Source organism: Erinaceus europaeus, chromosome 6 (assembly GCF_950295315.1).
Source record: "Erinaceus europaeus chromosome 6, mEriEur2.1, whole genome shotgun sequence".
NCBI classification, from domain to species: Eukaryota; Metazoa; Chordata; class Mammalia; order Eulipotyphla; family Erinaceidae; genus Erinaceus; species Erinaceus europaeus.
The window spans coordinates 57,066,269-57,092,156 of NC_080167.1; the positions used below are offsets into that span (position 1 = coordinate 57,066,269).

Genomic DNA, 25,888 nt, shown 5'->3' on the forward strand with positions numbered 1-25,888 from the left:
TCTGCAGAGTATGTTGAAACTTTACTGTTTGGTATAAATAAGACTTTGCCACTAGCAGACAAAGTGCATTGGATTTTCTAAAATGTATGTTTATAAAGTCTTCCTAAGGTCAGGGAGGCATCTAAAGTAGTAGTTCAGAAATTCTTTCCTTGAGGAAGAAACAGCATCTTGTAATCTCTGATTGGTCATCTGGTGCTCTGAATAGATGTACCCGGAACCATCCCTTCATTATGTGAGTTGTGTACAACTCCAATATAGTAATACTCTGCTTCAACCATCAACCTCCAAGTCAAAGTTTTCTTCCTGAACATCAGACTACTGGGTTTATTTAATTTATAGGTCAGAGTGTTCTTTGCAGCACATTTCAGCAATACAAGCAACAACTAGACTGTCTGATTTTATTTCTTGTGTTCCAAATTATGAGAGGAAAATCATTGTGTTTTCAATATGGTTTTCTACAGAGTTGATAATATACCTCTTATAATTCAAAAGCATGAACTGTGGTAACTAGGCAAGTTGTTTGTGAACAACAACAAGATATTTTCTTTTCTCCTTTTTTTTTGGCCTCCAGGATTATTGCTGTATCACCTCCCCTCCCCTGATAGCTTTCCTATTCTTTAACTCCCGGGAAGTATGGACACAGGGTCTCTATGGGGTGCAGAAGATGGAAGGTCTGGCTTCTTTAATTGCTTCCCCACTGAGCATGGGCTTTGACAGGTAGATCCATAGTCCCAGCCTGTCTCTCTCTTTCCCTAGTGGGGCAGAGCTCTGAGGAAGTGGAGCTCCAGGACACAATGGTGGGATTGTCTGTCCAGGGAAGTCTGGTTGGCATCATGATAGTATCTGGAACCTGGTGGCTGAAAAAGAGTTAACATATAAAGCCATACAAATTGTTGATTAATCATATCCTGTTATATTTAACAATATAAAATCTTTCTAAGCAGCATAGCATATGAAGTAATTCCCACTTACATAATAATGACAGAACTGTAAAATTTTGTTTTTCATAGAGAAAAATCACTTGATCCAAGTATCAGTAGGAGATTCAGTGAACCTGCAATTGATAGTTGTTCAATTTCATTCTTTCTTCTAAATTAGCCAAACCAGATATGGGGGGGGGGGGGATATACACTATCTGTCTTGAGAGAAACAGAGAGAGAGTAAAAAGTCGTTCCCATTCCATAATTGTACCTACTTTTATACGTGTGGATTTCAAAGATTCCTTATTGCTTTTTGTTTTGGTTTTGTGAGAACACATAGTCTTTGATGTTTTTGGAGGTCAGACTTGTAAAGGAACTGAATCCTGGACTAGAACCATATATTGTGGAGCAGGTAAAGCTTAGGCAAACCCAAGGCCAAATAACACGTAAGGAAATTTAAATGTATGCTTTGTTTTTTCTTCCTCCTAATCCTATACAAGTTTTCCTTTGATTCCTCTTCTTTTTGGTGTCACAGAAAAAGTTTTAAATTGCTTGCTTCTAGAGCTTGCCTACTCAAACTAGGTTCTGTGGGCCAGAGTTAGAATCCCATCTTGGAATAATGAGCTATGATTTTTTAAATTAATTAATTTTTAAACACACGAAATGGAGAGAGAACCAGAATATCACTTTGATATACATGATTCTAGGGATTGAACTGAGGACCTTGTGCTTCTTAAGTTCAGTGCTTTAATTACTGCATCACCCTCTGGATTGTAAACTGAGATTTTAGTCGTCCCTCTATCTCTCCCTGGAGTGACAATGAATCTGTTTGTAGAAGCAGTCTTAATCTTCTTGTGGACCTTGTTTCTTCTTAATTCCAACAATTAATCCTAATATTGACAACATAAAAAATAACAGCCATCTCTAGGGTAGTAAATGAGTACAGATGTGTCAGTGAGTGGGATTCAGAAGAAAGACTTCTCCCAGAGAAATACTGAAAAATTCTGTCTTCTCTGTCTCCATAGTTAAAAGTCATATTTTTGGATACCTTCTAGTTTCATATGTATGACATATAGGCTTCTCTGATATATGTGGCTCAGAATCTCTGAGGGTCTTTGTGAAGGAGTAGTTTGTGAAATTTTCAGGAACACTGTGATTAAAGCTTGAGAAACTAGTTTGAATGTGTTTTTCCTGTTAGTAAAATTGTAGAAACTTTGAAAAAAATGTAAGTTGGTGGTCTTTTGGATTTATAATGGCAACCCTAAATTTCTCCTTTTGTATTTACTCTTGTGAAAGGAAATTACATGCCTGCCTCTCTTTTATTTTCCAGGGACATTGTTTACTCATTCATACCACAATAATGTATTTAGTAGCTTCTGGAAATGTGAAAATTTATTATGTGTCCAGGAACCAACATTGTTGTGTGCATTCCAAAGTTATCAGAACAACAAACACAGAGAGTTATCTTTAGTTAGACTTCTGAAATGTGTACTTCATTCGCTGTCTCTGATAAAGCTAAATAACAAATTTATGAGCTTTTTTATTACATTAATTTATGGCAAAATAACTTTCCTTTTTTACTTACTGAAATAGTATGCAAAGAAAGATGCATACAGGGTGGGGATAGATAGCATAATAGTTATGCAAAGAGACCTTCATGCTTGAGGCTCCAAAGTCCCAGGATCAATCTACAGGTACCATAAACCAGATTTAAGCAGTGCTCTGATAAATAATAATAATAATAATAATAATAATAATAGGAGAAGGAGAAGAAGAAAAAAGAAAGAATGATTGATGATTGAACCATAGGGAAAAAAAACAAGTTATTATATTTCCCTACATCAATTTTTATGAAAGGAATTTAATTGTAAACTCTACCATTGTGGAGATATTTTCCTATTTTCACTTTCAGAAGTTGCTGATATTATGTGAAGAAAATTCACAGTTGTGTATTTTGTATCTCATTAGATATATAAAATGGAAAATAAATTATCTTAAATATTTTAATTATTGATCATCTTTCAGCCTATTTACTTTTCATTTTTAAAAACTGATTCAATAATGATCTACAAGATGGTAGGATAAAGGAGGTATATCCACACAATTCCCACCACTAGAGTTTCACACCCCATCCCCTCCATTTGAAGCTTTCCTATTCTTTATCCCCTGGGAGTGTGGAGCCAGGATCATTATGGGGTGCAGAAGGTGGAATGTCTGGCTTCTGTAATTGCATCTCCACTGTACATGGGTGTTGGCAGGTGAATCCATACTCCCAGCCTATTTATGTCTTTTCCTTAGTGAGGCGGGGGTCTGGAGAGGTGGGGTTCTAGGACACTTTTTTGAGGTCATCTACCCAGGGAAATCAGGTTTGCATCATGGTAGCAACTTTTTGGCTGAAAATCATTAAGATATAAAGCAGAACATTTTGTTTAATAAGCAGGAACCTAAAGGTAAGAATATAGCAGATGAAATTTGGGGTCTTCATGTTGGAAGGATCTAGGAAGTCTATTTTAGGTACATTTCAAGAGTCCCATGACTTTACTAATTTTTTTCCTGAGCTCAACAGCTACCTTGCAGGAACCTGTACAACCTCTGCATCCCTGCAGGTCTGAGCTTGCATTCTGTGGTTACATTCTAGGATGCACTAATTTAGGACCAGTGTTTCTCAAGTAGCAGAGTATGTTGACTCAGCCTCCCATTAGAGAGTGGGGTAGTCTCTACCATTGTTGTTTCACCTTGAGGGCAAGGTCCTCTAGAGTCCCACAAAAAGGCCCACAATGCTGTTCCTGATGGAGATGATACAAAGCCACAGAACCTAGATATAGACCAGGGCCCATGAGATAGAACCCATATACACATGTAAGTTAGGGGAAAATGTATACCTTAAACTAAAAGTACACAATAGTTTGCAGTGCCTCAAAGATGTAGAAAGACCCCCAAAAGACTCCATAAAGTACTTAATCAAAGTTTCTACATAGACCTAGATACCCTTCTTGCCTACTTCCTATTTCACTTCCTTCTATCACTCTAAGGGTAACAGTAAAATCAGATAAAGACTACACAAACTGAATAAGAGCCCTTCCCTGCTGAATCCTTCCAGTGACTTTTGCACTTCCTTGAGGTCAAATCCAACTTCCTGAAGCTCTGTAAATCCCAGAATAATCTGATCCCACTCACTTCCTCAGTTTAGGTTCAGTATACCAGCCCTGACTCTCTCTACTTCAGCCACCCTGGTCCTTCCTTCTTCCATTTGTTCCAAAGAGAATACTCCTACTTGCCTGTGCTGCTTTTTTTTTTTAAGCTCTTCCACTCTTTTTTTTTTAAGTTTTATTTAATTTCCCTTTTGTTGCTCTTTTTTTAATTGTTGTTGCAGTTATTGTTGTTATTGATGTCGTTGTTGTTGGATAGGACAGAGAGAAATGGAGGGAGGAGGGGAAGACAGAGATGGGGGAGAGAAAGATAGACACCTGCAGACCTGCTTCACCACCTGTGAAGCGACTCCCCTGCAGGTGGGAACCGGGGGCTTGAACTGGGATCCTTAAACTGGTCCTTACTCTTCACGCCACATGTGCATAAGCCCCTGCACTACTGCCGGACTCCCGAGCTCTTCTAGTCTTAATGCATAAATAAATGAATGAAAATTTTACAGTGAGCTGAGGAGAAAGCATTTTCTTCAGAAATAGGACCCTTAAGGAATTTTGCAGAGTTAGTATTGTTTGAAATGTCTAGTGTTGGTAATGTATTATGGTAATACATTGATAAATGTATTGTGGATGTGAGGCCTTTCTGATTGTACCCACAATAAGTTAAATATGGTAGAGTGAGGATTAGCATTCTCAGAGCAAACCTGAATCTAAGAGTAGAAACAAATTTACATATAAATAGAAAATTAAGTCAGTTTTCTAAATAGGTATTTCTGAAAAATCCAATAACAGGTTAACAAATTTAAGATTTATATAAACATAGAGAATATTTTTATTTAATTTTAATTAAACTTCATAACATATTTGATTGATAAGTGAGAAAAGAAGAAAGCTTTTTCTTGGCATTCTAAATAACATTGAAGGATATTGATGGCTTTTTAAAAAAGGATCCTAGACTGCCTGCCTGTCTTTTCCCAAGCCAAGTAATTCATGACAGAAGACAGACTAAATCACTTCCCTCCAGAGCATGTGTTGTGAGATGTGAAGCATTATGTAAAGTTAAAGTGAGAACAAGCTGATGTGTTTTCTTCTCTTATTCACATGTCATTCTTTATATTGAAAAACTAAAAGATTGTCTCAGAACAGTGTGTTCTTCCTGTGGTGAAACAAGAAAGAAAATTATCTATGTAGAATAAAAACATATTAATATGTGTTAATTTATTCAAGAAGGCATGCCTAATTGTTTTTGACAGGGACTGGAATTCAGCACTGGCTGTGATTTCTGTGAATGAATATTAGAAATTCTTTTTACTAATTCTAGACCAAAGAAGCAGGTAGAGTGAAGTTTTTGCTGATATGTTTCTTTAACACCCTCCCTTCTTTTTAATCCCTAAATCATTTTGTGTGGAGGAAGCTAAGAGTCTATAATCCAGTTGTTACAATTGTTAACCAGTGGTATACAGTATCTCATCTCCTGTCTATACATCGCTTCCACACACAACGTAGGTTCTTCTCCACCAACAATTACTTCTTTTCATGTACTAATGTACTACCATGTTCACATTTATATGAATGAACAACAAGTCAAGGTAAAGGTATCATCAGTGATCCTGTATGGTGTGAAAAAACAGCTAATGTTAAGGCCAGTTGGTTCTCAGGCTGAGGAAGATGAACTCAGTGGTCAGAGTGGTAGCTCAATGTCTAGAGCACAGATATTCCATGCTTTATAGCTTCAGTTCAATGCCTGGCACCACATATGCCAGAGCACAGCAATATTACAGTCTCTCTTAAAATCATTGAATCAGAGGCCGGGTGGTGGTGCACCTGGTTGAGCGTACATGTTACAGTGCTCAAGGACCCGACTTCGAGCCCCTGGTCCCCACCTGGTCCTCACTTGGGAGTGATGCAGCAGGGCTGCAGGTGTCTCTCTCTGTCTCTCCTCCTATCACCGCCTTCCCTCTCAATTTCTGTCTCTATCAAATAAATAAAGTTAAATTTTTTAAGAAATCATTGAATCAATCAATCAATCATATGGAAATAGGAATATGGAAGATAGAATAAGTGAAAGCAGTGGGCCTATGTATCACTTTGTCACATAGTGATATATAATTAAGAATTAGCCATGTTAGCCATTTCTAATAATATATTTTGGAGGCATTATATCTATTCACAATGTTTCACAGAGGTCACTGTCATCAGAACATTTTTTCCAGTTCATTTTATTACAGAAATAATGATTTTTGGGACAGTTGTTGTCCCATAAATACAATTTCTTAGCTCCCTGTGAGAAGTGTCTGCACATCACTCTTACCACCACTGTAACTCTTCCTTCACCAACGTGCCATCAGGACATTTTTATCACCCCAGATTGACACTTGCCGGGCTGGGCTAGCTTCACGGGTGGTAGAGAGATGACCGGGGACTCATGGCTGAGCTGGGAAGCAGTATCTCGTTTATTAATCAGATAAATCACCTTTTATGCATCTCTTCACCGGAAGTGGCAAGTGAAAGGAAATGACTAGGAGAGGGGGTGGAGCAAAAAAAGAGCATGAACAGAACATAGAAAGCTTCCTTCTAACCAGTGGGGATTAAACCAATACCCTGCAGGCAGGGACGGACCCAGGTAAAACAGTGATTATGTAAATAGGCCACATCGTAAGTAATACAAGCAAACCTAATGTGATGATCAAAACAGAAGGTCTTATAAGCAGAATTTAGAAGCATACCAACAGACACTCAGTACTCTAAATTGTTATTAATTTACTGCAGGGACTAAGGAGGTGAGTAAGAGGTAGGACACGGGATTTACTGGCATAAGGACCTGGGTTTGATCCCTGGTGATGTGTGTGTTGGACCTGAGTGGTTCCTGTTTTGTCTGTCTTCCTCTCCTAAATAAGTTTTACTTTAAAAATATATGGAATAAGATAAAAAATAAAATGATCTCACAGGTAAATCTTAAGAAGAAAGAAGGACAGAAAGAGAAAGCACACAGAGAAGTGAATTGCACCAAAGCAAAAGATTCTGGGTAGGAAGTAAAGAGGGAAGCGGAAAGGGTACTGGGGTTCTGATGTGTGATGGTGGAAAAGCACCTAAGTTGAAGGGGGCAGGCAGAGTGTTTTGCATGTCTTTTCATGTGGAGATGAGAAAGTGTACTCAGGTGCTAACTGTGCTGTACTGTAAGCCCCCCAATAAAATGACAAAGATTAATATTGTGTAGATTCATTAAAATGTAGTTAAGTCATTTTCTCTGTGGTAAAAGGTAAACATCGCTCTACTTTCTGTCATATACATATACATATACATATACATATACATATACATATACATATACATATACATATACATATACATATACATATACATATACATATACATATACAACCAGGGAATGAACTCAAGGCCTTACATAAGCAGATATTGCTGCATGAAACACTGGACCATATTTTTCTCTTTTCTTAGAAATAAAGTAGTCATAGAGAGAAGTGCCAAAGCACTGCTCTACCACTTACGGAACTCCCCGAATGCTATCAGTGGTGGTCTTTTGTGGTGCTTATGGGCAAGGCACCTGCTCCACTAGAGGCAAGACCTCTTGCCCCTTCCATTCTACTTTCTTTCTCGATTTGACTACTCCAGGTCTATTATATATGTAAACTCAAACACTATTGATCCTTTGTGTCTGACTAATTTCCCCAGCACATGATCTTCCAGGTTGTTTCAGATTTTTATTTCTTTGACTGAGTAATATTCTCTTATCAGTATAAATCACATTGTGTCCATTCATTTGGTGATAGTCATTAGGGTTGTTTCTGCCTTTTCTTATTGTGAACAATAAAGATATGATTATAGATAATGATGTATGTGTGTGTAGGGGTATTCTATTTGAAAATCATTTCAAATTTAAGAAAATTAAAAAATAACTTGTCTTTCAATAAGACTTTAAAATTAACATTTTGCTAAAATTTAACTTTTGTATCACCCTCTATATTTCTTTTTTTAACTATCTGTAAGTTATAGAGATGATACTCTTTATCTTAAATAATTTTCCTATTGTTGTTACCCACATACAGGAGGATAGACTAGTTATGTCAGTTATATCTCAAGTATCAAAGGAAATATTTACTTCATGGTGGATTTTTGAACTAGAAAACTTTAGCCAATACTACACAAGTATTAAAAAGAAAAATATTTACTTGCCATCACCTCAACATTGTATAATTTGGCAAGGATAAGATAAGTTCTTATTCTCACTGTTTAGTGCTAAAGCAAAATATTACATTGCTTTTAATATTGCTATTTCCTAAGCCAATATTTTAGCCCTCCAGATAAGGTTGAAAATATTGGTGTTGCCAAATATTCAAATTAGTTTTAACTTACTCATACCATATTTAGATATCCGGCAAAATGAAGCTATTTTACTCTTGGTTTACTCCAACATTTTGTATGATACAGGGCTGGTAGGAAAGTCAGCTCACCCAGATAGCATGCATGCTTTATCAAGCACTTGACCAAGGTCAGAGTCTATTCTTCATCCCACTGGGAGATCTTTGGTTCTATGGTATCTTCCCCTTTGTCTCCTCATTTCTCTCTCTATCTGAAAAAAGTTGGCCCAGAGCAGTGAATTCCTGGCTACATCATTAACAACAAAAATCATTATGGCACAAGTAGCCAAGTCAGATTAGATAATTTACTCACAGGAGCAGAAAAGATGATAAATAAATTGTAACAGGGACCTTCTGAAGGGATAAAAGCTATTCTCATTTTTATAGATTTTTGTTTCCATTTCCATATGCTAAAAAATAAAGATGTCAGAAACTGTGTTTCTTGAGATTTAGCTGCTAACAAAATATTTCTTTTGTTCTTTAAATCAGAAATAGGCAAAAGCAACTGAACAACATAACAGTGTCATATTAGGAAAAAAATGTGTTGATCTAATGAAATATTAGGTTGTTGGGAAAGTTGTCCTCTCTCTCTCTCTCTCTCTCTCTCTCTCTCTCTCTCTCTCTTTCTCTGTCTGTCATCAGGGTTATCACAGGAGCTCCATGTTGGCACTAGGAATCCACTACTCCTAGTGGTCTTTTTCCACTCTATTTTATTCAATAAGGCAGAGAGACATTGAGAAGAAAGAGGAGATAGAGCAGGAGAAAGAAAAACAACCTGCACACTTGCTTCACTGCTCATGAACATCCCCACTGCAGGTGGGGAGCAGGTGCTTGAACTTGTTTCCTTCCGCTTGGTAACATGTGTACTTAACCAAGTGTGCCACTGCCCTGCCCCCATAATGGACTTTTTTTTTCTAGGCAAAAATGTTTCGTGACTTTTCTGGCAACTCAGTAGTTTCTCACAGATTTACGTAATAAAAGATTCCCTGACAATTGCTTAGAAGTTGAAATTTCACTAAACCAAATGCTTTTTCAAATTTAGAAAAAAAAAGTTTCCTATTACTCAAAAGGATTTCAATAGCATAACTAAAGAAATGAAACCTGATGTTTTCTTCTATGCACTTTATAGTTTCAGAACTAAAATTCACATCTTTGATCCATTTCTAAGCTAATTTTGATATATATTAGCTGGTGGTTGAATTTCATTTTTTCACATGTGGCTGTCCAGTTTCTCCAATACCATTTACTGAAGAGGCTTTTTTTCCCTCTATAGAGTAGTTTTGGCCCCTTTGACATGTATTAGATGTACATATTTGTGGATCAGTGAAACACAGGGTCTTTAACATCAAAGATGAGTTTGAAGATTTAGTCCCATGTGCAAGGGAAATTAAAACATGATTAAATAAATGGGACTTCATCAAATCGAAAGCTTCTATACATCAAAAGGAAGTTCCACAAAAAGTCAACCCACAGATTTGAAGAAGATATTTGAACAACATACATCCAAGAAACAATTGGTAAAAAACATCTATAAAGAAAGCATATGGCTCAACAATAACAATCACAAGGGGAAATCTTCATAAGCTGTAAAACAGTACTGCATGTGTCTCTCTCCTTTCCCTCTTTGTCTCCCTCTCTGTCTCCCACATTCCTTCTCAATTTCTTCCTCTGTCCAATAACAAATAAATATAAAAAACAACCCAAATGTGAGCAAAAGACTGAATAGTTTTCTAAAAAAGATAGAGATGGTCTATATATATGAATAAAATGTCCTATTTTGTACAAATGTATATAAATATAGATGGATGTAAAAGTGATAATCAACTCATATCTGTGATCTTGGGAGAACTAGTGCAGTTTCTGATGGAGGGAATGAGGACACAGAAACCTGGTGTTGGGGAAGCTGTGGAATTATGCCTTTGTTATGTAGTCTTATAAATCAATATTAAGCCACTATTAATTTTTCACCATTAAAATGTTTAATATTCTATTTCATTTATTATTTGAGAAATGCAAATTAAAACCACAGGGAGGATACTGCTTCACACCCTTAGAATGGCAGAAGAGGTGGGTTCATAGTGCAGGCACGGAGTCCCAGCATAACCATGGTGGCAATAAAAAATAAATAAAAGGTGGCAATAAAAAAGGGAGAGGTGACGCACCTGGTTGAGTGAAAATACTACAGTGTGCAAGGGTCCAGTTTCAAGCCCCTGTCCTCAGACCTGCAGGGGAAAACTTTGTGACTGGTGAAGCAGGTCTGTAGGTGTCTCTCTTTCACCCTCTCTTATCTCCCCTATCCTCTCGGTTTCTGACTGTTTCTACCCAATAAATAAAGATGATATAAAAAAAAAAAGTGGCAGTGTGAATCAACTTAGAACATCAACAACTGATAACTATAATGTAAACCATTAACCCCCCTCCATAAAGGGGTGGGGGAATAAATTAATCTGTGACCTGGAAGGTGATGCTGTGGATAAAGTGTAGAAACTCTAGAACCTGAATCAGATCCCCAGCAACACATGTGCTGAAGTGATACTCTGGTTCTCTTTTGCCCCCACCCCTTTCATTAATAAAACAAATGTTTTTTTTATCATTAATTGGAGCTGAGTGATTGTGCACTGATTGAGCATACACACTGCAGTGTCCAAGGACCTGGGTTCAAGTCCCTGTCCCTACCTGTACAGAGAAGCTTCAGGAGCAGAGAAGCAGTGCTGCCGGTGTCTCACTCTTTCCATTTCTGTCTCCCCTTTCTTTCTAATTCCTCTTTCTCTATCCAAAATAAGTAAATAAACAATGGAAAAAGTCAGTAATTGAGGAATGAACTGATACCTAGTTCATAGTAGAAGATAATTGTTTATTAAATATTGTATATGGTCACTCATGTGAACATGTATGCATTATGCAGTGCAAAGATAAATTATATGTAGAAATTATAAATAAATTATATTGTATGTAGACTTTCTTAGAGATACCCAGGCATGGTAGTCACTAATAGCCCTACCCTCTAAACCTGGGACAGAATAGTGGTTATTTAGACTTTTCTCCTGTTTGTCAATGGCTTACTTTTCAAAATTTTATCTTATCAGTGAAATATCTAATTTAATAATATTAAAAACCTTTAATAGTATCCACTATTATATTTATAAGTTTGATTGAATATGGGGATAATGGTAAAAATTGAAAATTACATTATTAATGAAAATTTAACAGAATTAACTTTCTTAAATTCGTATTTCTCAGGTACTGATTATCTGGAAAATAATAGAAATAGTTTCTATGTTAACATTATCCTGAACTTCCATTTATATTTATAGTTTTGGCAATATTTTCTCAGGAAAAGTAATTAACCAATAATAAAAGTAATTTTGTAATTATTTCATGATATTTACATGTATTTATCATGTACAAAAATATTTTTATCATGTACCCACAAAGAGGAGGCTTTTGATAAGTGCACATTATATTGAAATTTTAAAAGCAGAGACTTCTCATCTTATCTGGAATTTAAATTTAAAAAATTACTACCAGGTGGTTCCCAGGATAAAGAGAGAATGGAACACTTGACTCTTAAGATTCTTAGAGTCCTGGTATTCTCTGAGTGAATGGAAGTTTGCCTTAGAGTTTCACCTTACTTTGATCTCTTATTGCTTAACTGGTAGTTCAGATATTTCATGAGTATATCTCATAAATTGATAGATAATTTTAGTACAGATTTTACTATCTTAAGATGATTACAGGCTTAAATTTGGGGTTGTTTGGTCAGATTGTTAAGGTACCAGGACAATCCCTGTGTGTAAAGACCTCTTTGCTTAATTAGTTCAACAGTGAAGAGTATGAACTGTCTCATGCCTGAGTTCTGGACCTCCTTCACAGATTCTTTAGAGTGCTAAGGCAGGAAGGGAGAAAGTAAGAAAAGAGACTGGGGCCATGGTAGTGGCACACATGTTACTGTGCACAAAGACCCAGTTCAAGCCCCCTGGTCTCCACCTGCAGGGGGAAAGCTTTGCAAATGGTAAAACAGAGCTTCAGGAGTCTCTCTCTCCCTCTCTCTCTCTCTCTCTCCCTCTCGCCCTCTCGCCCTCTCTCCCTCTCTCCCTCTCTCCCTTTCTCCCTCTCTCCCTCTCTCCCTACCCTCTCAATTTCTGGCTGTCTCTATCCAATTAAAGAAAGAAAATAAACTCAAGGAAGATGAGCAGTACAGATGCAGATAGCCCCAGCTGTGTTAGTTTATCTTCTCCCTGACTTATGCTGGCCTCACAGAACTAGAGTTTACAGCATTGCCCTGAGAGGCATCATGGTAAGCACTGTGTGTACTGGGTTAAAATTTATGAAAAAGAAAATTATAAAATCAGTTCTAGAGAAGAGACATTAATTCCTATTTAAAGAAACCAAGAGTTGCCGTGAAATTGTTTTGAAGATTTTAAATTTTTAATGAAATCTAATCCTTTGAAGTGTGAGGTATACTTCCCCCCAAGTTTTGTTGCTAAGGGCAGACAAACAAAACCCTGATTACTGTAGCTGTTAAGTTTGTGCTATTTTCTTTTTCTTTCTTAGAAAACACTTTAATCTATCAAGATATTTATGTGCTTCTTTTCCCATAGAGAGAGATAATCTAATAAGGGTCCTGTATAGAGTGTCAGGTTTGCACCTACAGAATTATTTATATTTAGATTACCAGCCCCTGAGTCAGTCTTTTATAAAGGTGGAGATGGGGGAGAACAGGAAAATCAGGAGCCACATATTGAAGTGAGCAGTTATGGGTCAAAGGTCCCCTACTCTTCCTGTCTGTAGGACCATGACTGTTCCTAGAACAAAGTTCACACTGTCTGTCAGATGCTCTTTATTATTAAAAAAAAAAAAAGTATTAGAAAGGATGGAGGTTTGAATTCTTGAGGTAGTCCTGCTGTTTCAAAACTGGCCTTTACATATAAGCTGCTGGAGTTACCTGCACCCTACTTAAAATCTCTGGCCACCCCCAGGGCCATATTAGATGGCCCAAACCCAGTCTTATTGGTGTCCTACTTAAGCTGCATTAAATATATTTTAGCATCTTAGAATGGTCTTGTATTGAGGGGAACATTGCAACCATAATTACATCATTGCTCTCATATCCCCTTTCTGAACCCATATCCTGCTAGTTACAAAGCCTGTCAATTCATATCTTTGGTAAAAGTTGTATAGGAAAGGGCTGTTCTTCTTGATCAGAAATTGAATTTTCCATACTCATGGTACACCTTCCCCTGCTGACCTACTGAAATGAAAGACTAGGAGTAATGATTAAATCTAATTCCCCCTCCTGTAGTAGCAGGAGGTGCTGGGTCAGCAAGGCCAGTCCCTGCAGATGGCTTTAAAATACCTTTGTGATTTGATCTCCTTGCCTTCCCATCCATTTCTCTAAGTGTCCATCACTGTCATCCTTTACTACTCAGAAAAGATTCAAGGTGAGAACAGCACAAATGAACAAGCACATTTGTGAGGCCTCCTGAGGGGCTTGCTTATTAGATAAGGTGGGCAATGAACCAAGGCTGGTGAGCTCAAGGCTAACACAATCACAGGAAGATCACTCCGAACACTGTTTTACACACACACACACACACACACACACACACACACACACACCTCTTTGTCTTTGATACCCAGTATAACTCAAGTAAAAGGAGTAAAACTGTCCATTTTGAACAAGATAACTGAGCTGGGAGTATTCCTGCTTTGCCGTGTGGGGGAAAGCTTCAGTCTTGCTATGCTATTCCCTCTCTCCCTCTGACTCTGCCTTTCATCCGTCTTTCTAACTAAAAAAGCCAACCAGGAGAAGTGAAGCTCCCAGGTTAATCTTTTCTTTTCATATGTGCTGGAAACCACTCAGTCACCTTCCTTTGTTTGCACTCTAGTTAGTTTTCTCAGAATGAAAGAACATTTGTGGAAGTGTGTTTGCCCACAGAAGGCTGGGAAGGAAGGGAATAAAATGCACTGCTTCAGGACAGCACATCTGTTTGGGGGATTCTGCTGCAAGTGCACATTCACCATGTTGGGATTTATGTTGTATCCAAAAATTACTTTCTACTCAGAGTTGTTCATCCTAACTTGGGATATTTCAGTTTTCACTCATTTCCTTATTGTTTTGAATAACAAATGGTTTCTTTGCATACAGATTGGCAGTATCAAGTGGCTCAAGTCCTCCCACAAACAAGAGAGGACGTGGAGGTGAATACACACGTGTTCAGCCACCGGTGGAAAAGGAGCTTGGATTCCCACAAGGCAGTAGACACAAACCGAGCAAGCATGGACCAGGACTCTCCAGAGCCTAGAGGCTTCACAGACCTGCTGCTGGATGATGGGCAAGACAACACCACGCAGATCGAGGTACTTAGATCATCCTGGTTACTGGAGAGGATTAGTGACTATATTTCTGGCACGGCATCCAAAGTCAACATCTATATAAACTGTCCCTTCATTTCAGTCTAGAGCTTTTGGAGTCCCAAAGTAAAGATTAACTTAATCCACTAATTAGTAATTTATAGTTCAATATTCAATAATTATATATTTCATGCCATATATTATATGAAATTACATAGATGGCAAGGCCATTTAACTACCCACAAATTCATTGACTCATGAAACAAATTCATTGACTCATGACTTGGGGTGATAAGCAGTGAGGGGGCACAGATGAATACAGTACAGTACAGTTTTGCAAGGAAATCATCGTATAATAAGAGACTCGCTCAAAATGCCACACTAAATCTTCCCTCTGCCAAGTGATAAGACAGGTTTTAGAGAGGCATGGAAGAAGTCATGACCCCTGCTTGAAATTGGGGTAAGGTGTGGAGTGTTGAAATATACTGGGTTTCCCTATCACCTGTCATACAGAAAACCCACTTGCCTAGAAATCCAACAATCCTCCATAAAATGCAGTCCCACAGGCTGGGGGATGGCTCAGTCAGTAGAGTGTAGCATATGCAAGTGCCAGTATGAGCATATGCCAGTGCTCTGGCTGGCTGGCTCTCTCTCTCTCTCTCCCTCTCTCCCTCTCCCCCAGTTATTAAGATAGCCATGATTTTGAAACTGTCATTTTTCCCTTCTTGTCTCCTTTAACAGTGGGGAACCACAGAATTTCAGTATTACAGAGGAGGAGTGAGAGTCATTTGCTGGGGTACTGACTTAGTACCAAGATCTCCAAAGTGCTGCATGGATGAAATTTTATATAGTCCTTAATCAGTATAATGAGATTTGTGTCCTTGACTTGGTGATTTCAGTGACTTTCACATGAAAATTTTACATTTAGTGTTTTTTGTTTTTCTGATTTTTCCCCCTAAGGTCTTTAGTCAATGAGTAAATAGACCTGCCCCGTTTTAAAGAACTACCCTATTTATCTTCAGTACATTTGATATAGGAAAGGCACATGGCATTTGGATTATATAGTGATTTTGGGTAGCATCAGACTATGGAAGCATTTTAGGGTTTCAAAGTGGCTGGAAGGTAACACATCTTCAAGCTGGATCTATACAACATCAGGATTGTTTAGATTTGGAGAGCTGATTTGTTTGGGTTCCTGGGGGTTGATGGAGATCTTCAGGGGATCTAATTGAATCCATTGAAAATGGATTCCAGAAGAATTTAAAGACTGGTGCTGTCTTTGTTGATCTCACAGCAGCCTATGACACGGTCTGGCACCGTGGTCTCCTAGTCAAGATCTCAAGATGCCTGCCTCCATGGGTGGCCAACACTATATCGTTTCTTCTCCAAAACAGAAGATTCCGGGTGCATCTGGGTGACAAGTCTAGCAGATGGAGACTTGTCTCAAGTGGCCTCCCCCAGGGCTCTGTTCTGGGTCCTACGCTATTTAATATTTACATCAATGACCTTCCAGAAACTTCTTCAAGGAAGTTCATCTATGCTGATGACATCTGCTGTGCAACTCAGGCATCCAAGCTTGACATCCTCGAGGAAACACTCACGAAAGACATGTCTCTGATATCTGATTACTGTAAAAAATGGCGACTAATCCCTAGCACTGCAAAAACGGTATCATCTGTTTTCCATCTACACCGTGCCTCAGCCTCGCGTGAGCTTAATGTGCAGCTTGACGATACGAGAATCCAGCATGAAGCCCAGCCAGTCTATCTTGGCGTCACTCTCGATCGCACCCTGTCATTTCACGAACATCTCATAAAAACTGCAGCAAAGGTGGGCGCGAGGAATAACATCATTGCAAGACTGGCTAGCTCCTCATGGGGCGCGAGCGCTTCCACACTACGATCATCATCTCTGACATTATGCTATTCCACTGCAGAATACATGTAGCCCCCATGTCCACTTGGTCGATTCCAAATTATATTCCTCCATGAGGATAATTTCTGGAACCATCCGTTCCACCCCGGTTCCATAGCTGCCAGTTCTTAGCAACATCGCCCCGCCAGATATTCGTCGGGATGCGGCATCATCTAAGTTCATTTCCCACATCTACACTCAACCGGACCTGCCAATATACGCGGATATCTTCGCCCACCCTGTCCAACGCTTGACGTCTTGTCATCCAATCTGGTCCCCTACACCTACACTGAACTTCTCTGTTCCAGTCTCTTGGAAACAGAGTTGGCAGTCAGCTGAGGTCAAGAACAAACACCTCATCACAGACCCCTGCAAGCGTCAACCCGGCTTTGACCTAGCACGTTATGATTGGGCCCTCCTCAATCGCTATCGAACAGGCCATGGCCAGTGCGCCGCTATGTTCCATCGCTGGGGAGCCAGAGACGACCCGAACTGCCCCTGCGGCTACAGACAGACCATGACCCACATAGTCAACGCCTGCCACCTCTCCAGATTCAAAGGAGGTCTCGAAACTTTACATCAGGCTCAACCTGACGCTGTTGACTGGCTACGGAAGAAGGGCAAACGCTAGAAGAAGAAGGGAATCTAAAGCCCATAAACTAGGCTAGGCCATGCCACTAGTTACAGAAATGAAAATTCTCTTCTGAAACACTTCTACAAAATTTATTTATTCAATCCTTGAGATATTATAGATAAAGATATAATTTTGAGCAATATTTCATCTCTTTTAGGGAAAACACTTTGGGTGGATTGTGTTAAACAATAAAAAAGGAAGGAACCAACTCACTAGAGTGACTACTTGGTGCTGGTCATTGTGTCAAAATTTTGACTTTTTTGGAGTAGGAATTTTGGGTTATATCGTTTAATACACACAGTGAACGTAAAAGAGTATGTATCTTTTTGCTTCAGATGCCTTCAAAGTCAATATTAGGGATCAGAATTATTTTGCTCAAGAATCTTTTTTATTCTTGTGGCTGTTAAAATCATGTGTGTACCAGGGAGACTAAACTACCCAGAGTGTAATTCTTGTACACATTCCTCTTAAGTATGTATTCTATTTCCATTAGATAGAGCATCAAGAGACAATAGCATATTTATTCTTCTGAACTAAGGTGAGGCTTTTATTCGCTTGGATCTGCACCTGAAAAAAGAAAGGAAGGATTATAAAACTTAGTCTTAGCATAAAAAATCCTTCAGTTGAAGATTATTACTATTACTATTATTATTATTGTTATCATTATTATTATTTTATCCTTCCCATGAAGATAGATCAATGCTTTGGATTATAAAACTTAGTCCTAGCATAAAAAATCCTTCAGTTGAAGATTATTATTATTACTATTATTATTATTATTAATTTTATCCTTCCCATGAAGCTAGATCAGTGCTTTGGAACCTACTGTATTTCTTGCTGAATACGCAGGGACTAACAGATGGAATAAGATATGGTCGATTTAAATGTTGACATATACAAGACCTCTTTCTTGTATCTTTTCTGTTCATGTAGATCTATAGATATTTAGCCAAGAGAGGAGAAAACTGTCTTATTTTGCCAAATATATATTAAAAGGGAGGTCTTAGAAAACAGTGGTTAGTATGTTATCTCTGTGTATTTTTTTTAATACAGTGCTGAGGTATGAGCCAAGGACCTCACACATGGATGATACCGCTGAATAGTCTTCCCTCCTCAATTTTTGTATTCTCTGTGCCTTTATGGAGGGAGTTATGGGAGACACCTATATCACCATTCTACTGTCATGGAGCTTTCTAGGTGCTATCCACTGTACCATGGGAGAAGAATATCTCCCAGCCCCCAAAATCCGTTTTTGATTCTCTTAGTAGAGCAGCCTTTGTGTAAGCCCATGCCCTTTGCCCACATAGACACAAGCAGTGCATGTGTTCTCAGCTGAACGCAGGTGGCTGCTGTCTTTTTTTTTTTTTTTTTTTTTTTGGCATGGCACTCTACTAATACTGATAATGCACCTTATAGAAAAAGAAGACCTTAGCAACATTTCATGAGAATCACTGAGCTCCATAAAATTTACAAAGTTTTATCAATCTATTCCTGTGGTATGGTGCTGGTAACATTTGTTCTTTGCCTTACTGAAATTAATCCCAAATTCCTTTCTATCACACAGAGCCAAATATGTGGCTTCGCCACTTATTCATATTTGCAGCATCATTTTCCACGCTTAGGGACGATAAAAGTGTTTTTCCAACAGGTTTTCAGGGGCAGTAAAATAGTTCTCATGGTAGAACGCCAGCTTTGCCCTGCACATGACCCAGGGTCGACTGGCTGTGACAAAAAAAGTTTGTCAGACATTATTTCTCTTCTTTCTTTTTTCTTTTTACTTTTTCCCCTTTTTCTTTTATTCAAAAGCACTTGGATGAATTAAAAATACGATGTATGGTTCTTTAAATTTAGCATCATGATTGAAACTGAGTCAGAAGTTGTGGCTGGTACCTCTTGAGTGGTGCATATGTGTATGGATCATAGGTCACACTTTGCATTGAAAGGACTTAGAACACAGGGTAGATTTAACAACTGATTTTAATGACATAAATGCTATTAAAAAACAGCTTAGAATAAATTGAGTTCCCCATTGATACTAGGTCTCATGGACTTCTCATTCTGACACTAAGCTAGAAACCCCACACTAAGGGCCAGGTGGTGGCACACCTGGTTAAGCACACATACTGTGTGCAAGGTTGCAAGTTCAAGTCCACGGTCCCCACCTGCAGGGTGAAAGCTCCACGAGCTGTGGAGCAGGGATGCAGATATCTCTCTGTCTCTCTCCCTCTCTTTCTTCCCCTCCCTTCTCAATTCCTCTCTGTCTCTATCCAATAATAAATAAATAAATAAAAATGTTAAAAAATTAAAAAAAGAAACCCCACACTTATCCAACAATTATTGTATCATTTGTTTTCATAATATTATTATCTGAGGAAGTGTGTTCGGAAACAAGGACCGGAAGACTTACTGTTGTCAAAGTGACCATCCTACCCAGAGCATTATATAGACAAGGTACAACCAAATTTCTTCAGGGGACTAGAACAAAAGATGCAGAAACTTTCTGCAACCAGAAAACACTTAGGATCTCTAAGTCTATCTTGAGAAAAAGGAACAAGACCAGAGGCATAACACTTCCTGACCTCAAATTATACTTCAAGGCTATTGTAATCAAAACTGCCTGCTATTTACACAAAGATAGACACACAGACCATTGGGACAGAAGTGAGAGACCAGAAATAAGCCCTACACCTACAGACAACTAATTTTTGACAAGGGGGCCAAGAACATTAAGAAAGAAGAATCTCTTCAACAAATGCTGTTTGGAAATTAATTGCAACATGCAGATGAATGATACTGGACCACTACATTTAACCATGGACAAAATTCAATTTCAGGGGATCTGTTTGCATAACCATTATGCTATCTACCCCTGCCCAGAGATGCTACTTTTAAAAAATATTTATTTATTCCCTTTTGTTGCCCTTTTTTATTGTTGTAGTTGTTTTTGTTGATGTCATTGTTGTTGGATAGGACAGAGAGAAATGGAGAGAGGAGGGGAAGACAGACAGGAAGAGAGAAAGAGAGATACTTGCAAACCTGCTTCACTGCTTGTGAAGTGACTCCCCTGCCAGGTAGGGAGCTGGGTGCTCAAACTGGGATCCGTACACCGGTCCTTGAGCTTTGCGCCATGAGATGCTACTTTACACCTGTGAAAATGACATACAATAGAAAGGGTAGAAATGGCAAATATTGGAAAGAATATGGGAGAAAACAAACTCTTTTACATTGTCAGTGGGAATGTAAATTGGTCCAGTACCTGTGCAAAAATAGTCTAGGGGTTTCTCAGAACACTAGAAATGGATATATCCTATGATCCAGCATTTTCCACCTTGGGAATGAACCAAACAAAGCAAAAACACATACACAAAAAGATCTGTGTACATCTATGTTCATAGCAACATAACTTGTGATAATCAATACTTGGAAGCAACCCAGATGCCTAAAAACAGGAGTGGCTAAGAAAGTTGTGGTATAGCTATACAACAGAATGTTATGCAATGTTAAAAATGATATCATCTCCTTTGTTTAATTTTGGATAAAACTGGAGGGAATCTTGTTAAGTGATAAGCCAGGAGGAAAAGGATGAATACTAGATGATCTCACTTATGGGTGGGACTTAAGAAACAGGGACAGAAAGGGATAACACCAAATGAAACTCAAGCTGGTGTGGGGTATTGCAACAAAGCAAAGTACCCTGGGAAAGGAGGGGTAGAAAGGTGTTGGTGATGATGCTAGAGTCTTTCCTGCTTGCTGGTGGGTGTGGGCCCAAGTTGGTGACGAGAGTGCTTTGCAGACACCTATACTAGAGAAGTGAGAAAATGTACCCATGTGTCAACAACTGAACTATAAACCTTGAAGCCCCTGATAAAAATGACTTAAAAAAGAATGTTCAGCAAATATATGATAGACATAGCTAAACACTGTGCATAGCCCAGGTTCAAACCAGGCATTGAAGGAAGCTTCAGTGCTGTGATCTCTTTATCTCTGACCTGTCTCTATCTAAAAAAAAAGTTATAGATAAAAGTTAAAGTTCAGTATTTTCCCTAAACACACATGTAAAAATTCTCTTTAATCTTTTGCTGTGATATGTGTTCCCAATTGCGACTGCATCTTATCTTTACAAATTGAACTATTTTTCTTCAAAAGTTAAATTTTGTTAACTACAATACATGAGAGTGTTGTGCATGATCTAACATTTTAATATATAGCCAGGTAATCAACTTGAAAGAAGTCAGTAGCAAGTATTTCAAAAGAGTTTGTGTTTTTTGATGATAGTTTTACAAGGGAAAAGAAAAGCAAATTCCATAATGTTCCATGTAGGCAGAATCTCTGTGAATATTTTTCAATATTGGGCATACATCAGAATATTCTTTGAAGATGAAAATCCTACATACCTGTGTCTCAAATCTAATTTCAGAGAGTTGACAATATAATAGGATGGTAAAACTAAATTATTCTCATTTAGCAGATACAGAATAATGAAAAGCAGTTGACTGATGCTGGTTGGTTCTGTCCTCAGGCCACTATCTGCTCATGAACTCACGGAAGACAATATTGACATAAGAGGAGACTGTGCAAATGCATATTTGTGATATCATACAAAAAGAAAGATTCCACAGTCCTGTATGTATGCGCGCGCGCACGCGCGCGTGTGTGTGTGTGTATGAAATTCCTGTGAAGATTTGTTTCTAGAAAATTTTTTCACTTTAGGAGACCTTAAACTAGTGAAGACATCTGCATGTGCTAAGATAATATAGCAAGTATATGAGCAGAACACTAAGATTTTTCTTGAAGAAGCACACATGCTGGTCTAGAGTGACTTGTAATTTCTCAAATGCAAGTATGTGTCAGATTGCCTTCCATAAAAGATGACAAGGAAAGCATTTTGAGAGTTTGAAATAGCACTTATAAAAATATAAAAACCTTTACAAGTATTGTCTGCCCACGATTAATTTCATTCTAATGCAATATTGGTACTAAGAGAATATTTATTAATTAAAGTCAAATATAAAACCAAGTATGATTATTGCACTGTTGTAATTTAAAAGAAGGGATTTTGGCTGTGGGTGACTAGGAGCGGGTTTAAACAAATCAAGATGCGTCTGATCAGGAGAAGAAGCAGCAGCCAAATAGAGCTGACTTCAGGCTACCTGTGCTTTTAAGTCCATTTAGTCCACCCATAACCCACTGTGTATTTGTGTAGATTGGATCCACCCACAATGCCTGTGCGTTTGTGCAGATCATTATATGTTGTTGCCAGGCTGATGTCAGCCGAGCACTGTGTCCAACTTCCTATGGTTGGCCGGTATACTGCATCACAACATTGTGCCATGTGGAGGGGAACACAGAGAAGGGGAGGAAAGAGAGACACCTGTAGACCTGCTTCACTGCCTCTGAAGCGACTCCTCTCCAGGTGGGGAGCTGGAGGGCTTGAACCAGGATCCTTAGGCCGGTCCATGAGCTTTACACCAACTGTGCTTAACCCGCTGTGCTGCTGCACAACTCCCTCAAGCCCCATTTTAAAGGTCCCCAGGGACATCCAAGTGGTCAGGACAGTTTTCCAAGGCACATGAAGACAAGCCATTAGTTCCTTGTTTTACAGCCAGGATATGCACCCTAGGTCTCTGCAATTCAGATGTACAAGTTGGTTTTAAAACTGTTCATTTCATATACTGAAGATGAAGATTTTTCAGTTCTTTCTTGTTATGTTACATTATGTGATGGAAAGGAGAAAAAAATATGCCATAAGTTAATTAACATCCAAAGGGTGTACCCTTCATCTATACTGTGCTAGGATTTATGTAGGGAGACAATGCCATCTGAACCAACACACAGAGAGAGAATTATGGGGCCTGGTGTTAATGCACTTGTAAGCACACTTAGCATGAAGCCCAAGGACCTGTGCAAAGATTCCAATTTGAGCCCTCACACCCCATCTGCAGGAGGATTGCTTCAGAAGTGGTGAAGCAGGTCTGCAGGTGTCTATCTTTCTCACTCCCTCTTTATTTTCCCCTCCTCTCAATTTCTCTCTGTTCTAGCCAATAAATTAAAAAATGCGGAAAAAAATAATGGCCTCTAGCAGTAGTGGATTCTAGTGCAGGCACTGAGCCCTGGCAATCAAAAAACCCTGGAGGCAAAACAAAAGAAAATAAAACAAAAATAAATAAATACATAATTAGAAGGTAGCCAAGTAACAAGGTGTTTCTAGAGTGTTTAACAGAATAGCAGGGGCAAGACATTCATCACTTCTATAATATTTGTCTTAGTCTGTTCAACTGTATAACAAAAATACCATGAAGCAGGTGATTCCAACGGTAGGCATTTATTTCTTACAGTTCTGGAGGCTAGACGTCCAAGGTGAAAATATTGGCATATTCTATAACTAGAGAGAATCTTCTTAGGTTTTTTTAATCAGGTTGATAGTCCTATTCACAAGGACTCCGTTGTCTTGACCTAGTCATTTCCCGGTGACTCAATCTCTTAATATCTTTACATAGGCCAAGGGGGGTTAGATGCAACAAGCATGGGTTAGGAGCACACAAGTGGACAGTCCATTAGGGATTTCATTTTTGTCATGTAGGAACTTAGAAGCTACTAAAAGGCCAGATTCCATGGATGATCCCAAACTATAGCTTGAGGAAACTGAGGACTGGATCTGAAAGTTCAAATCTAAGGTGGCTGAAAAGATGAAATAAAATATTTGAGAATGACTGTGATCTGTGAGGTAAGAGAATCTTGATGATTAAGTTGTGTCCAGCCTTCTGGTACATACCAGGAAGCTCAGGCTTCCTTCCATATCCCTGCCATTGCCTCCCCTGCAAGCTGGCCTGCTATACCCTTGACAGATAATATGCTTTGGAAAATGGCATCCTTTCTTCTGCTGTGTTCCCAGAGGTTGTGTGTTAACAGGCAACAAAATGTCAATTTCTTCTGTTTTGGAAGTTGATAAAAACATGTTGTTTTAAGATTCTGATTTAACCCCATTCATTTTCCTTGTAAGTCTTGATGAGGGTCTTTACTTTTTGAAGAAAATAGTAAATCAGGCAGAACTTATCTCTAATTATTGCTCATCCTCTAAAAAGATAATGAGGATTAAAATAGAGTGTCATGTATCTTGCTCAATTACAGATTATTCTTAGCTTGACATGTCTACTCTTTATTGAAACAAAAATGGAAAAAGATTCATAACTGTCCTTCAGAGGATTCCATAAAGAATAATGGAGTTATCTTTTCGATGGTTCACTATTCGCTAGCAGAATCTTCCTACTGTAATGACATGGAGATCATCTTTGGAATGGTACATAGTTTCTAAAACTTTTGTGTTAGCTTTATCTTTATATTCTGACAAGAATTATATTTCTGAATGGAGAATAATTTATTTTTTCCATACACAAAGAGAAATACATTTGTCCTCCTCCAGCAAAACTCATTGAGATTAGTTATACCTTGAATATTTTCTACCTTAACTTCCTAGCCATTCACAAGGTTTCCAATATCTTTTCTAGTTACAGTGATCGGGAACTTCTAGTACAGAGAACACTAGGGAACTGTTTGTCAGTTGAATTTCTGTTGTATCATTTTGCAGTCTTGTTTTTCTTCTTTTCCAGACTAACTTTAAATAGGACATTAAAAAGATCATTTTTTTCTGAAAATTATTTTCACTATCAAAAATTGTGAAGTAGTGCAACTTGGTAATACATCCTGTCATCGTAGGTCTTGATCTATTTCTGATTAATGTTGAAAATAAAAATGAAAATCTTATTGATTGTTTAAAGGGTCTAGCAATATGTTTCCATTCTCTACATGCTGAACATAGGACTGGGATAAAGGAGTAAATATCCAGTAGATAGGGGCTGGGATTCAGGAACAGAAAAATATGCAGATGCCCAGGCCCTCTAATTTTCTGGTGACCCAAGGAGTGAGGGTCTACCCTGTGGACAGGGCTCTAGGAATGGATGTGTCCTCTTTGCTTTCTATCTATATTGTACATGCATGAGAGGAAGATTGCATTTGCACAGAAGTAAGCATTCTAGGACCTAGCATGAAGTAGGCTTCCCTACCATCAGTGTAGAAAGTACTAGAAAAATCTTCAACAGCCCATGGGCTGGGTTTCCAGGTCCCATAGAATGCTGAGTTCTAACCTGGTCTATGTACTTTGAGAAAGAAGAATGTACCTCTTACAGTTTGTTTTTGTTGCTGCTGCTGTTTTGTTTAAATTGCCACCACCGATCCTTTTTAAAATTTAAATATTAAATAAAACATTTAAATAATCCTAGTTCAAGTTATCATACAAAAATTTATTTTTATTTTAAAGCTTACTTTGCTTTGTGTTTGGGGTTTTATATCAGTGAAATTGTTTTTAGCGAAGGTTAGGGTCTCTCTATAACAGAATGTGCATATGTATATTGTATGTACTGCTTTTTATTTGTCATAAGGAAAACTGGCAATGTAGGCATCATGGGGCCAGGCAATGTGCACGTGCAGCAGGTTAAGAGTACACTTAACCATGAGCTGAGCAAGGACCAAGCCCCCAGTTCCCACTTG

At 38.3% G+C, this 25,888-nt stretch overlaps 1 protein-coding gene across 1 annotated transcript in view; it reads left to right on the forward strand.

The window, feature by feature from the left end:
- PLXDC2 (plexin domain containing 2) overlaps nucleotides 1–25,888 on the forward strand; it is a 410,079-nt gene that overhangs the window by 143,796 nt on the left and 240,395 nt on the right. Inside the window, exon 2 of the mRNA XM_060192256.1 lies at nucleotides 14,591–14,802. Within this exon, the coding sequence (XP_060048239.1) occupies nucleotides 14,591–14,802 (212 nt within the window). The remainder of the gene's footprint in view (nucleotides 1–14,590; nucleotides 14,803–25,888) is intronic.